The following is a 15,481-nucleotide window of genomic DNA, read 5'->3' on the forward strand; positions in this document are numbered from 1 at the left end:
GGGAAGGAAAATGCAAGAACACGTTTGAACAACATATATAGTTACATACAAATATCAAAAAAAAAAAAAAAGTCCAATGATGCGTATGGATGGATTGACCATTTTCCCAATTGCTGCAAAAATATGTACCAATGCTGTCACGGTAAATTCTGATCAGGGAGGTAGTCATCTTGCCGGACTCAGGCTAGAATCCAAATCAGTACAATTCTACATGCTATCAAGCAAAATATAGGAAGGATTACAACGATACGATAATTCTCGGGTGCTGTTAAATTTTGAAAATTAAGATTGGCATTTCGTTAGATCTAGGGACGGCGTCACCGTCTAAGATCTCCCCGCGCACCGGGCGCTCGGCCTCTGCCTCCGGCAACCGTCCTCCCGTCGCCGTTGATCCCTTGTGGGTGAAGACACGGGATTCTGGCTCCGTTAGTTCCCGTTTGGTTCTCTTAAACGGCGATGTGACAAATGACTGACGTGGCGCAATCTATAGGATGCTGCGGCTCTTTTATTCCCTCAACCTACCCCCTCCCTTCTTCTTCGTCTTCGTCTGCGTCTCCGCTCTTCCGATCCCGGCTCTCTCTCTCTCTCTCTCTCTCTCTCTCTCTCTCTCTCTCCATTAGGAGAGGTGGAAAGGAAATCCCCAGAACCCTAAACCTAATCGGATCTCCGCTCGCAAAATGGTGCTGATCTCTCTGGTGAGAGACTACATCGGGCGGATGCTCCAGGACATCCCGGGCATGAAGGTCCTCGTCCTCGATTCTCAGACGGTAAGGATTCCCTGATCCATGATCATCTCTTTCTTGTCAAGATCCTGTCTCGGTGGATCACTTGTTCGTGTCGGTTGAGCTGTTACCGATGGTTTAGGTCTTTTCTTGATCGATTCCCTCTCGTAAATTAGGGTTTCTTGGCAACATATGTTCCCCGGGATTGATGCGCTTTTGCAGGTTTCGATCTTTTGAACTGTTAAGGTCTTCAGGAGCCGGATGAGATTTTTGGGTTCTTGAATCTTGAAGAAATATTTTGACATGGTAGTAATCTTACGCCGTTAAAAATGGCCCTGAGTTGGGGAATTAGTTGAACCTTGTGCGAGCGTCCCGCAAGATGAAAGGAATCGGTGCGTGCCGGAAGCCTAGAGGAGATGATCAATATGCAATAAACAAGTGACATAATCCACTTTGTCAAGGAGTCACTCAGAACGCAGAAGGAAACCCAAAAGCCACCTATCACGAGTGTTTCTTGTGAGAGAGTTTTAAATCACTTATCTAAGTTACAAATAATTGCAGATGACTGAATCCAGAGCTCAGAGTCCATCAGTAAGAGACAGGACGCAATGAAGAACGGCTCCATTTTGTCCATCATCAAATCCTCACGGCCACAGCTGTCGTACGCAGCAGAGACACGTGTAATATATACCAGTGATATCTGCCTGAGACAGTTTGTGATTTCCATCCATGTTTCTCTCAGGAACATTGTCTGTAATGCAACAGTATCGATAATATCCATACTTCGGCAAACACCAAACACCTATCAGACTAAACCATGGCTCACAGCATGTTGTGCATTTTCTTATGCTTAAGCATCATCTGTCATCCACTTGAATTCTTGAGTGAATATGAACAAGAAAGCCATATCGTAATTAGTTTACTTCCTAGAAAGATATTGAGTAATGAATCTCATGACAAGATAAGAGATCTTATATTTCATAAACTGGAAATTTGTCTGAGAGAGAGGGGATGCAAGGGTACAGAGGATCATGGCTAACCTTGGTTGTTGATGGTGTCTTATCATGGTGTTTTGATGTGCAGGTCAGCATTGTAAGTGTTGCATATTCTCAATCAGAACTACTTCAGAAGGAGGTGTTTTTGGTAGAACTGGTGGATTCGATGTCAAAAGAATCAATGGCACACCTCAAAGCAGTGTACTTCCTTCGCCCAACATCAGAGAATATTCAGAAATTGCGACGCCAGTTGGCTAATCCCAGATTTGGCGAATATCACTTGTGTATGCTCGTTAGGATCTGATATGCATATTGTGCTTATGAACTATATTTCTGAAAAATATTAACCATTAACTTCTGGTATTTGTTTAGTTTTTTCCAACATCTTGAAAATTACCCAAATTCAAGTGCTTGCTGATTCAGACGAACAAGAAGTTGTCCAACAAGTTCAGGTGAGCCGCACTGAGTCTCTCCCTCTCTCTCCCCCCTACCCCCTCTCCCATCTCTCTTTCTGTCTGCTACTCCATCCCCCACCAGTCCCTCTCTCTCCAAGTTACTCTTATAATTTTCTGTTTGAATTCAATATAGAAGTGCTTCATTCCATCATTAAGTTGATCTTTTACTTATATAATAATTAAGTTTAACTGAAACATCTTTAGAGGTTCTTGAGCTACTTAAGCATGTAGTTGGAAAGCCAGGCCTATTAGCACTGTCAGAGCAACATCTGTCAAGTTGTAGAAGAAATGGAAAGAAACGGAATTAACAATGATCACCCAGAAATCTTGTTAGACCAGGATCATCAGACTTATTTTCTAGACCAGCTGAGGATGCCTTTTTTTTTTTAATATTTAAAATTGACAATATCTACTGGACCTCTGGAGGTATGTAAATTAGATCTTACCTTGGTTTATTTTGTTGCTTTAAGGAAGAAGCCAGTTGTTTGTAGTTCAGATGAACAACTAGTGTAAGGATGTAAAAGAACATCTAAAAGCTGTGAAATTTTCTTTTCCCTAGCAACTTATTTTTAAGTAAAATAATATTCAGATGAGAGTGGTCTGGACATAGTTTTAGAACTCCATGGTCTGAGTGGAAACCTGGCTGAGTGGGGTCAAATTCACCAGCTACATTGCTTACCTTCTATAAAGAACATAGACATATGAAACAATTTTGCATTTAGAATCAAATGAACTTAAAAAAGGTTAAAACAAACTTTTAGTGCGTATTTGGACAAACACTTGCTATCCTCAGATGACAGGTACCATTTCACACTTGGCCCCTTTCAATCACCTTTTGCTCTTGGATCTACATGTGGAGTGGGGCCATGCACGTTTCCAAAATACAATACCAAATTCCTACCATACATCTGCAATTCCATGCTCCTCCATTCAGAGGATAAATAATGACAGTACATATATTTATCAGTTATCTTAATTCACGTCTTATATAGATAATGAAAACTTTAACAAAGAGAGTTTCTGGTTGTCCTTTATGATCACTACTAGTAGCTTACCGTTACTTATTTGACTGTGATCAGTGCTGATGATTCTAGCATTTGTTGCTTTATTTATATGCCCACCCAAAATTTCTCATAACTTTTCCTAGTTTTCTTGAGTTGACTTGTCCTACTCAATTATTTTTGGCATCAATGATCCAATTTTGTTTTCTTAGTTTTTGAACCATGAGTTTAGATGTGTAACAATTGTAAAAGACTGCCTTATTTAATGATAAGAGTATGGGTTTGCGATTGATGGTGATAGTTAACATTGATTTGTTGGTGTTTGTTGGAGTGATAACCATGGTTGATGCACACAAGGAGGGGTTATTTGTGTGTTTTTAAATCTTCATAAAATGGTGATCCATGGGATAATTGCAAATTTTTAGCATCCTTTAATAGTATTTTGTGAAGGGAATACTCAAAATCTACGCTCAAAACCTATATTGTTCATTGCAGAAAGTTATCATGTCTTGCCTTGAGCTCATATCAGTGTAGATTTGAGTATTAGTTTCAGAATTTGTAATCATGGGCACAACATTGTACTTGTACACAATTGGTTTTTCTTTTTATAATATTGATTGTAGCTGGTGAATAATGCTCATGTCATGTGAATGTAAAATGTTTCATCTTATGCTTTCAGACTCAAGTTTTATTATTGCCGTTATTGGTGTGTCTATCAATGTGCTGTCAACATTTTGACTTCTAGTTACCTACCTGTGACATCATATTGTTGTTCACCGCCTTATTTGTCAATCTACATGGCTATTGACTTTGCCAGCTGGCTTGCTTATTACCCATTAATTCCGATGACTATTTCATTTTGGTGCCCGTATATGTCCCATTCACATTTTCTTGTAATTGTGCGTTACCTAAGTCACCATTCTTGAGGTTCACTCAATGGTCATCATGTAGTTTGAGGCTTCATAATTTGTCTCCTGCTTACCATCATATGTGTCTGGTTGCCTTATGTTACTCTATTTTCCTATTGACTTAGTTACTTGAATCAGTACCATATCCGATTGCAAGGCATCTATTCTGTCCCACTCCAAATTAAGGATAGTTGATTAAATTTTTGAAGGATGTTTTCTATGATATCCCTCTTCTATGTACTTGTTTTGAGTAGGCTTAACCATTGACTAGAAAATGATTCCCTTGTAGAAATGCTATATATATATGTGTGTGTGTGTTTTGTGTAAAGCTTATTTTCTCTTATGGCATTTCCTTTTGCTCTTTCCTTCCTCCCCAGTGTGTTGTAAGGTTTAGGGTTGTTATAGTGAGATCCTCCTGTGCTTCTTTTTCTTAAGACGACTTTGATAATACTTTTGCGGCTTAGCAAAGGGGAATACAATAACATGTGTATCAGAATGTAAAAATTATTGTGGTTGCAAGAAGAGGTGGGCGAGTGATGACTTATAATTAATTGAGGCTGTAGTGATGATACGAGAAGTCATGGTCAAAGCTTTCTGTAGCAGATATCATTAATGGGAAGAAACTTGCATTTTTTTATTATTTAAAACAAAAGTCCATGGTCTTTGGCGCTAAATAGAGGTGCAAATGAGTTGATTTAGGTCCTGTCCAGGGGCTGGGTTAATTTTAATCAGCTTTCAATTTAAATATACATACAAGGCTTGCATTTGAGTTTTCTGCAAAAATTGAATCAATCTGGATCATTTAAGGTTAACTAGCCCCTATCCTGACAGGGGCTGGGTTAGCTTTAATCAGCTTTCGATTTAAATTTGATGTACAAGGCTTACATTTGAGTTTTCAGCAAAAATTAAATCAATCCGGGTTGCTCAAGGTTAGGCTTCAATTTTGCGTAGCTTAACTAAATCATCCTATTAAACAGTATGTTGCTGGTATATACCTAATAAACTTACACGCATTTTTGAATTAACAAGAGACTTAAGAAAACATGTCATATAAGAAAGCTACGTGGATGATGTTGTGTTCTATGCTTTTTTTGGGATCTGTCCTTTTAATCATTATCTTAGACTGTAAATGTGTAGAACAAAAACAGCAAGTTTTCAGTCGAGCTACTGAGTTCAATATGTATCATGTATAGGCTTCATATCATATACATTAAACCCAATATCAATAATAGCATTACTTCCGACTCTTGCAGGAGTTCTTTGCGGATTTTTGTGCCATTGATCCTTACCATTTTACTCTAAACATGCACATGAATCACATATACATGCTCCCAACAGTCATAGATCCTCCAAGCTCACAAAGCTTCTGTGATCGAGCAGTTGATGGAATTGCTGCTGTTTTCTTAGCACTCAAACGCCGCCCTGTTATTCGGTATCAACGGGCCTCAGATATTGCAAAAAGGATTGCACAGGAAACTGCAGTAAGTAATTAATCACATGCGTATATTTGCATACATTTGTAGTTTCCAATGACATAAGGAAATCATTTCTACAGGGTGAAAATGTCTTCCTTTTCTTTGCCCTTAACATCATGTCACTTTTTATTTAGTTTGATTATGTTTAACTTGGAACTTTTTTTAACTCTACTTTCTGGTTAAGTTCTGCAGAAGCTTATGTATGAGCAGGAAAGTGGTCTGTTCGATTTCAGGCGTACAGAGATCTCTCCCTTGTTGCTGGTAATTGATCGAAGGGATGACCCTGTGACCCCATTGCTGAATCAGTGGACTTACCAAGTACTCATGATAACAACCTTGCCTCTTAAGTTTTTTGGTCTGCTTAACAGTTAAATAAATAAATTGTTTTACTTTATTCCCAGTTAAATAAATAAATTGTTTTACTTTATTCCATTTACAGGCAATGGTGCACGAGCTTATTGGTATTCAAGATAACAAAGTAGATTTGAGAAATATCGGCAAAGTTCCCCAAGATCAGCAGGTTGTTTCATAGTCATCATTCCACCTCCATCACCCCACACTCCCGATCCCAATTCCTTCTAAACATTTCAGTATCATTTGAGCATTGTTAAATATTTTGCTTTCCTGATAGGAGGTTGTGCTGTCGTCGGAGCAAGATGCCTTCTTTAAAGCTAACATGTATGAAAATTTTGGAGATCTTGGAATGAATATCAAGAGAATGGTGGATGAATTCCAACAGATTGCAAAGTGTAACCAAAACATCCAGACAGTAGGTATGTCTTGGTCAAGCTTATGTTTAACAATTAACAATATGCATTGGTTGTCTGCTAATCTTATTACTAATTTGTTCAATTATGTAGAGGATATGGCCAAGTTCGTGGACAACTACCCCGAGTACCGAAAGATGCAAGGCAATGTATCAAAGCATGTGACCATGGTTACAGAAATGAGCAGAATTGTTGAAGAGCGGAAGCTTATGCTAGTGTCAGAAACTGAACAAGAGCTTGCTTGTAATGGTGGACAACTGGCAGCCTTTGAGGTATGTTACATGTTCATTTGTGTTTTGACATTTTCACCCTTTCTAACATATTATTTATTTTAATCATTTATCCTCTGTTTTAGATTCTTGGTACCTAATCGATTGGAGCATGCACAACAGACAAATCCCATGTTAATACATAATGGCGCCTAAACATTCCATATCACCAACTTATAGATGAAATTGAATTATTTACATGATTGTTTGTGATACAGTAGTGATGTAGTGTTTTAATCTTTTTATTATTATTATTATTATTATTACTTGGAGAAGACTTGTGAGGACCTTGGGTTACAATATAGCGAAGTTGGGAATTCTCATGACATATTCTAGGTATATTGCTAAAGAATATGATATCTGGACTTATCACCTAAACCCGATGTTGACATGACGTAGGTACGGGTATGGTTACAAGTCTGACTATCGCAAATACCCATGGACATGGGTCCCCAAAAATCTGAGATCAAAGATGGAGGAGAGGGAAGACCAGCTATGGAGAAGAGGGAAGAGAGCGATGAAGGATCAGAGGAAGGGGTTGCAGAGCACCCACTTGCAATGAGGCAGGCTGTTAGTGGGATTGATTGGGCTGATGGGGTTGTCAATGGATGAAGGACAACAGCGGTCAACTGATTGGCTTGGGTGGAGAGGATGTCGGAGTTGGAGGTTGCGACTGAGTTGGAGCCACTGAAAGGGAAGGGGCATAGGGTTAGGGTATTTAATTAGTGGGTAGGTGGCACATGCGGTGTATGTGGATTATTGTAGAGAAGAGAATATGATAGATGGTTGTGATCCCTTTAGCTTAAATTGGAAAATTTAGGTTTCAACCCCTGTTTCACATAAATTAGGGATAAGATAGATCTGATCCCAAGACACATACTCACACTTGGTATCCATACCCAAATGCATGTAACATAGGTTAAAATTAAATAAATAGAAAATGAGGTGGAAAAATCTAAAATAATGAAATTTATAAATTAGTAGGATGGGTTTGTCAAGCCAACTTAGTGGATGTATATAAACCAACATATTTGATGTATACAAATCTTAGTTTCCACAAATTCTATCGATTCTGTTGGATGCAATCTAAATGAGTTGGATTGGAGGTGAGTGGGTCGGTGTTGAATGGGGCAAATGAGGCTGGGTGTAAGAGTGGTATAGGTTAGATGGTTAGCATCTTTTGTTACTGAGAAGGTTTAGACCGTATTTGTACTGCCTTTCTTGGGAGCTGTTTCTTCCTAAAAACACCGTCCTCATCAGCATGACAAAATGGATGATGCATGCGTTACTTGAAATCTACTTCCCAGAAAATATAATAAAATAACTAGATAACTGAGTGGTGAATTGATTAGTTAAACTTGCATCTTCCCTCAAGAAGGGAAAGTTACGAAAAAAACAAAAAGAGAAAGAGGTAAGAAAGATTATTTGGAGTGGGCAAATTGTGCACCTGTGTTTACAATCCATTGTTACCCAAGCATGAAGTCATTCTTGTGTCAAAGGAGCTTGCTGTCCCATCACATTGCACTTGCACGCGCACATGTGCAGAGGGAAGGGTGGGGGATGTCATTGGTCTTGAGGTGTATGGTGAGGCTTGTTGTATAAGCTTTTCATTCCTTTGTACTTGTGCTAATCTCTTTTTTCTCCAGTGAAAGGTCCTTGACTTATTTGGTCCGACTCCTAATTACATATGGTGCTTTTTATCAGCATTCAGGTAACACCCGAATATGTAATATTTGGGTGGAAGGCTGCTTTAGTGGCGTGCAACATTGTTAGCACTTTTGAAGCCTTCATGATATCACGAGGAGAATTAGGTAGAGAACACCAAGTCAAAGAAGTTTATATAAAAGCGAAAATGCACCAACCACTTTATTATATCATATATGCCCACTTTGCAGTCTTCACATATGACAGATGGATCCAGTTCATCAAAGCCCATCTGACATCATATTACTATATCATCATGAAAGCATGCTTGTTCACGTAAGCGGCCAAGTCTCAATCCTAAGATCTAGCGGTAGGTCTAAGGGGCCTGGATTCCAGCACGGTGGCAGCTGGAGGCTGTCAGATCTTTGATATCTCGGTCCCAGGTGCAAAGCTACGTGCGGCTTGGATGGGGTTGCGATATGCACGATTTGTTCTTCGGGCGAGTTCCATCCTCTTGGAGGGAGGCTCGGCCATTGTGATCAGTTGGGTCCGGCAGGGCCCTCACAGCGATAGGGAAGTTCACCCATTGCTCCGGGATATATGGTTGATGGTGAGGGAGGGGATTCTCTTTCGAGCCGGGCATGTATATCGGGAGGCCAATGGGGCGGCAGACTGGGTGGCGGCGTATGTTGCGAGCCACTCAGGCGGCTTCCTATGGGTTGGTGAGGATGAGTTGCCTGGTGCATTCCGGGATATTTTGTATGCAGACTCTTCTAGGTGTATTCGTTCTCGTATAGTATGAATCACCGCTTTTAGCAAAAAAAAAAAAAAAAAAGGAGGCAAGTAAACATTGGAAGGAAGTCATGGACATAAACTCATTATAGTAATCCTGCTGTTGGAGATCCTTCTGACCCAAACCCAACCAACTAGTGTCACATCTGTTTATTCTAACTTACACCTGACCTATAATTGAAAAAGTATGTTGATGCCTGTTTTTTGGTGTGCTAATACTACCACCATTAATTGACTTTCTAGGCTCCTTGGTTTAACACTAGCCTGTCAGTTTGGTTAGCTTTAGTCTGTTGCCCTTGGTTCTGCTATAAGCTCTAACTAGCAAGTTATACCTGTCATTATCTGGCTTGTATTTCTATGATTGTGCTCAAGCTAAGTCCAGTAGGCCTCCCAAAATAAGCAGTGGTGGAGGTGTTGGGTTGGAGTTGTATGGTGAGTTATTTAGACCTTTAATGTGGCAAGGCGTAATACTTGAGGCCTATTTTCTGAGCTTCATGGATTTTTCTTTTGGAGTAGCTTACAAAATAAAAAAAAACTTTTTGTTGCAAGAAATAAGCAAACGTAATTTAATATGCCGAAATATAATATCGTAGACTTCAAAAATGGAAACATTCTGTAACATAAATATTGGACATGACGTGCTTTTTCCAAACTAATTTTCTGTAACCAAGATGATCTCATTTCTTCTCAAAAGTTCTCTGTAACCAAAATAACCAAACTAAATGAATTATGTGTGCATGGCATCCTATCTATGACTGTATTGTGAATGAAAGTATGTACCACCAATACATGACCAAACTTGGACTAAGCTGATCTGTATGAAAACTTATGGACCTCGATTCAGAGATTCTGAAGTTGCAAATCTGTCATGCATTTTAAAATGTAACAGAATATCATCTAGACATTGCTTGAAATGGAGGATTATTGTCATTATGAATCTATCAGATCTAGTTGATCACCTAGTTGAAACAACAGAGGGTCTCAACATCTCACTTGTTTTCTATTGTGTTGTACTAAGCATTTATCAGTGCAGGTGTCTTTCTGTCACTGCTATTTATCTGTATTTAAAGAACTGAACAGTTGTTTCTTCCTGCAGCCTTTAGAAAAGTAGTGTCAATCGGTATATTATTCCCTCCCTCTTTCTCGGGGAAGCAAATTCTGTTATTGTTGCCCAATCTTTATTTTTTCTTAGCATCAGGCTGTCCTTATGCTTTTAGATATAACCCTGATCAGTTTCTCCTAACACCGGTTGTTTGTCTAATTATTTAGACATATTATCTCTTAGAAAGTGATCTTCATTTATTTTCACAAAATATATGATTGGAGAAAAAGATTAGTTATGTGCACTTTGTAGTCAGATTAATTTCAAACCTTTGCTAGTGCAAAATTTAAAGCCCGGTCTTTTTCTCCGCTGCAGGCTGTCACCAATCTTCTGAACAATGAAATTGTCTCTGATGTTGATCGCTTACGATTAGTAATGTTGTATGCTTTGCGCTATGAAAAGGAGAGCCCAGTTCAATTGATGCAGCTTTTCAACAAATTAGCTTCACGGTCTGCAAAGTATAAATCCGGTGTAATGCAACTAGAACTACTTTTTTTCCTTTGCATTCTAAGCTTTTACATGCTTCCTGCATTGTTTAGCTTCACAACTTGAATTTAGCTCCCCTTCAAGGCATAAATGCTATAGCTAGGCATTGAGAGATTAGGAGATTATATGCTTATCTTGTCTTCTGCAAGTTGCTTTTTCCCCAAGCATTTAAAAATGTTTGAATTGTCGACAAGATTTTGAATATCGGTGCAGGGGGCTGGTACTGGTTTTTGTTGGAAAAGTATGGTATTGGTTTGTCCTGCATCGGCACTTGCTGCAAGGCTTAGTACCGTCCTATATTGAGATGCCTGAAAACCCTTTTTTTTTTCTTTTTTCTTTTTCAAGGTTTATTTTTTTTAATAAGGGTATTGAGATAATTTTGTTTTGCATTTTTAGTGTTTAAATTGTGTTTTAATTGGGTATATGGTATCAGAGTGTCATATCAGTACTGACACCCAATGTTCAATGAACTAGCAATATTTATAAGTGAAAAAATGACAAACACAATATTGTATTGTAAAAAGAAAATGTATTTATAATACCGGCACCTGCCTGGCCCCCCTGTTCCCCCACCACATTTTTTCAGAAAAATGTCGAGTTGTCGGAATGCCCTATGAACCAGTTTTGAATCAGTCTCAGTACTAGGTAGCAACGATGGCGGAACCGGTATCGGGCGGGACGAGTTGGTACAGACCCGCATCGTACTGTGCCAGGCCTGTACCGACACAATAGAAGAGATGAGGGAGAGGCAGAATGATAGAGGAAAAGAGAGCAGAGGAGGGAGAGGGAGAGGAAGAAAGAAAGGCCGGCGGAGGCCGGGGAGACGCGGAGGCGGAGCCTCCCACCCTCTCTCTCTCTCTCTCTCTCTCTCTCTCTCTCTCTCCTTTTTTCTTCTCCTTCCCCTTCGGCGACGGCAAGATGCATTAGTTTCAATGGTGGAACCGTTCCGATCCGCCGCTGGTACGGCCCGGGACTCCTGAACCGGGTGGTTCGGGACGGTTCTGCAGATTATATTAAAATCATGATTATATTTAGGTATTTTCTTGAAATTAAGGAATATTTGTTTGCTTGGAAAAATCTTTGGAAAACTAAAGATTTGAAAAAAAAAACGAGTTTTCTAAGTATCCGGATGGTAGGAAAACTAAAATAACACAGAAATGGATTTTCCAAATTAAGCTAAAATTTTCCTTTTTCTTGGAAAGCCTTTTTCTTTTTGTTTCTTTTTTCCATTCCATACTTTTCTGAACAACCTAACATACCATTAGATATTGCACTCATAGCAGATCAACCCAGTTGGTTCATTCCATATTTATTTCTGCTCCATTATTCTCTTTCAGTGCTTTGATTCGATAATCTAACCAACATGAGGCAGTTACAAAATGTTCACAAGCGCTTTGATGACTGATGTGTAAACTTGTTAATATTTCGCTGATGATGCTATGAACCAAATTCATGCTTATGCATCTTTCTAAAACCTCAATGAACGATCTTCAAGAGCTCCCGTCCTTTTTCGTCTCTTTTAATCCTTTTGAGTTCTTCAAACACATTTTTCAAGAACTTTGGCTTCTTTCTTACCTTTAACAAACCGAGCAAGTGCACCAAGCCTTTCTATTTTACTCTTGTTTTTCCAAATCTAATAATCTCACACTATGATTTGCAGCTTGTCCAATTCCTCCTAAAGCAGGCAGGTGTCGATAAGAGAACAGGTGATTTGTATGGCAATCGTGATCTCCTGAATATTGCTCGTAACATGGCTCGTGGACTCAAGGTTTGTCATATAAAATATTTTCCTATTTATTACATACAGCGGCCTTATGTCAGGTTTTGTTTTTTGTTGAAGGGTGTGGAGAACGTATACACACAACACCAGCCTCTTCTTTTTCAAACCATGGAAAGCATAATCAAGGGGAGATTAAGAGATGTTGACTATCCATTTGTTGGCAATCATTTTCAACAGGGCAGGTTTGTCAGCAATAGCCTCTATTCCAGAATCAACTAAATGAAAACCTAAATACATAATTTAAAAACCGACTTGTGATGGCCCTTGGCCTTCTTTCTGAAAGTATAATTGTCTTATGTCAATCATTTTTCCCCCAACTTGCCAGATATAGGGAGAAGAAAACTTTCAAGTGATAGTTGTATATAAGTCAAATAAGCCTGCTTTTGGACCTCTGTTTAGAGAACCAGAATATTCCATGCAAGAGAATAAGAGTGGAAAAGGAGGACCACCTTTCTCTGCTTTTTGTCATACTAGTTATAATGCATGTGCAAAGGCATGTAGCTGCCAACAATTTTGATAATTTTTAAGAAGATTTAAACATATACTATTGGAAGCATGCATGCTACAAAAATAATTTTTAGCATTACTGTAGAGATGTGTTATAATAAGTCTACTAACTTAATATACATTCATATCCTTGAATTTGTCCGCTCAATTAGCATGCTTAAAGATCATACCCTTCCTTGACATTCTTCAAGATCATAATTTGTCCACTGGCTTATGAGTTATTCTTGAAATAACATGGAGTCTTTGATAGTTTACTACCTTGTTATTGGATCTTTATCTCATTTTAATGCAGACCTCAGGAGGTTGTGATTTTCATTGTTGGGGGAACAACATATGAGGAAGCACGCACTGTGGCTCTGCATAATGCTGCCAATTCAGGAACACGTTTCATACTTGGAGGTTCTGTGGTCCTCAATTCTAAGCGGTAAGCCAAATCGATGGCAGTTATTGTTTTAAGTATATATAATCATTTAGTTATTTTTTATCATTTGCTATTTTTAACTTCTTCGGGGGCTAACCTTCATACCTCTTGCATAAATCCATCAATATACTCCCCATGTGCTGCTTACATGCAAATATGGCCACATCTTTTTTTTTTGTCAAGGCACATTTTTAATTACAAGAAGTTTCGTTGGCCATGTTGGGCATAATTTATGCAGTTTGAACGTTTTAACAAGTTGCCATCATGCTCTGACCAGACATTAGATGAAAGCTATGGGCAGCCCATATTGGTCAAACCACCTGAATATATGTTGGTAGGAACAACTCAACCATGCACTAGAAAAGTGTTGATGGGCCAAGCACTTTATTCCTACTGCCAAGGGTTTAAATCCTGGTTATGGGGCCTCTCCCAGTTTAGGCCAGATCAGTATGGTACCGGGACAGTCCAGATCTGTCCTAAACAGCCATACAAAACAAGAATAAAGGGATTAACATAACAAAACAAAAGTACATGAGAAAAAAATGGTGTCTTGGGACAATTGGCAATTCCAAATGCAGGAACCAGGATGCATCAGGAGGTCCTGATTTGGAGAGACCCAGGGCCCAGATGCATCCTGGAACCTGGTCTCTTTTTGGTTCAGTACGGTATTGCCAAGATGGAGTGGGACCTTAGTCCTTGCCTATAGTATACTAGCCTTTGTTCTGGCTTGAGACATCATTGTGTTTCTACAATTCATGGTTGATAGAAATGGTCTTTCGTTTTATATCTATATCAGTACGGGGGAATAATAGGGAGTCATTACTTGGTGCAATGATAAAAAGCTTGGGATGACAAGTGCAATGTTCTAGCTTCCAGTCGTGGGACAGTCACTTTGTGTGCACACAAAAAAAGAAAAAAAGAAAGGCAAAAGGAAGGTTAGGTCTATCCTAGTTTGCTTGTGCCCCTTCTAAGACCCCGGATTGTCGGGATCATAACTCGGTATGGCAATTGTAGGTCTGAGTCCTTGGGCAGTTATTTTGTGCAAAAGCAGGAAAAAATTCTGAAGGTCAGATCCGACCTCAGTTTGGGATCATGATTGTGTAATGACTCCGAAAAAAGAAAAAATCAGTATGGGAAAAGAAAGCTACCTTCACTCTTGTTACGTCTGTCTTTTCTTCTTTTGACTATTGATATGAAGTTACTTCTCTCTTTTTTTCTTTTGACTATTGATATGAAGTCCATATGCGAACACCAACTGTTTATGATGTTAGACCACCAGTACTTGGGCAGTCAGAAGCTAATTGTGAAAACATAACGCTGCCCATTGCTGAAAGTGTGACAGCCTGGCACGTATTTCATATTCGCCTTTTATTTCGAACTGTTGGAAGAACCATCAGTCAGCTGACAATGTGGTTTACATATTGTGCAATCAGTTCGTGAATTAAGTATCTACTTACGTATTTGATCTGTGCAGTTTCCTAAAAGACCTGGAGGAGGCGCAAAGGATATCTCGAACAAACAGCGTTGTTTAGAGTGAAACTGTTGCTTGTTCAACGGCAGGGACTCGAGAAATGCTGGCAATGAATGCTCCCTGCATTAATGATGGGAAATGCGAATTTTGACAGCCAGGTTTTGCAAGATGACCGACATGTGAAATGACTCGATCTTGTATCCGATAAGGTGATCACCATCATTCATTGGTTTCAAAGCAATGATGTGTACAAGGTGTAAAATATTTTATTTTTATTTTTATTTTTTATTTTTTTTGTATGGTTGTGGACTTGTGGGAGCTGTAGTGTATGCTATTTGAGTACTGGAAAAGATTGTGATGAGCTTGTTCTTCATTTCGAAACGTAATGAATTGATTCCGATAGATAAGAAAAAGTTGTATTACACAAGCCATTGAATCTGATCTAATTCATGTACCAAATAATCGTACGTATTGCATTCAGTGTGCAGACCGTAGCGTTGTCAATGGTACGGAACTGCTGATGGGTAGAATAAAGGGTAAAAGTTCTGGAATGGTTGATGCTTAGCAAAGATTATTGTGTTATGTTGGTTTGTATGTTTCAAGTATTACAGTATTCCACTATTCTAACATCAATTTAATTTATGAAAGATCCACCAAACCAGCGCACTCGCTTCGGATTTTAGCCC

The 15,481-nt window shown here is 39.0% G+C and overlaps 1 protein-coding gene across 2 annotated transcripts; it reads left to right on the forward strand.

The window, feature by feature from the left end:
* The first annotated feature begins 500 nt into the window (after positions 1-500).
* LOC103703751 (vacuolar protein sorting-associated protein 45 homolog) lies at positions 501-15,241 on the forward strand. 2 transcript variants are annotated; one of them, XM_026803279.2, is made up of 14 exons: positions 501-767; positions 945-1,402; positions 1,806-2,001; positions 2,090-2,169; positions 5,335-5,562; positions 5,749-5,874; positions 5,996-6,076; positions 6,188-6,329; positions 6,417-6,595; positions 10,446-10,601; positions 12,277-12,384; positions 12,457-12,578; positions 13,196-13,327; positions 14,799-15,241. In XM_026803279.2, exons 2-14 carry the CDS (start codon positions 1,331-1,333, stop codon positions 14,854-14,856), a joined length of 1,680 nt encoding a protein of 559 aa, XP_026659080.1. In that variant the 5' UTR covers positions 501-767; positions 945-1,330; the 3' UTR covers positions 14,857-15,241. The 2 variants fall into 2 exon arrangements, with proteins under 2 accessions (XP_026659080.1, XP_008784936.1); XM_008786714.4 differs by lacking the exon at positions 945-1,402 and having other exon boundaries at positions 506-767.
* Positions 15,242-15,481: the final 240 nt, after the last annotated feature.

Source organism: Phoenix dactylifera, chromosome 6, assembly GCF_009389715.1.
Source record: "Phoenix dactylifera cultivar Barhee BC4 chromosome 6, palm_55x_up_171113_PBpolish2nd_filt_p, whole genome shotgun sequence".
Taxonomy (NCBI): Eukaryota; Viridiplantae; Streptophyta; class Magnoliopsida; order Arecales; family Arecaceae; genus Phoenix; species Phoenix dactylifera.

Coding starts and splice junctions, on each gene's coding strand:
- LOC103703751 (XM_008786714.4), top strand. CDS start 678: ATGGTGCTGATCTCTCTGGTGAGAGACTACATCGGGCGGATGCTCCAG. Junction 5,563..5,748: donor GGATTGCACAGGAAACTGCA/GTAAGTAATTAA, acceptor TAAGTTCTGCAG/AAGCTTATGTATGAGCAGGA. Junction 6,077..6,187: donor AAGTTCCCCAAGATCAGCAG/GTTGTTTCATAG, acceptor CTTTCCTGATAG/GAGGTTGTGCTGTCGTCGGA.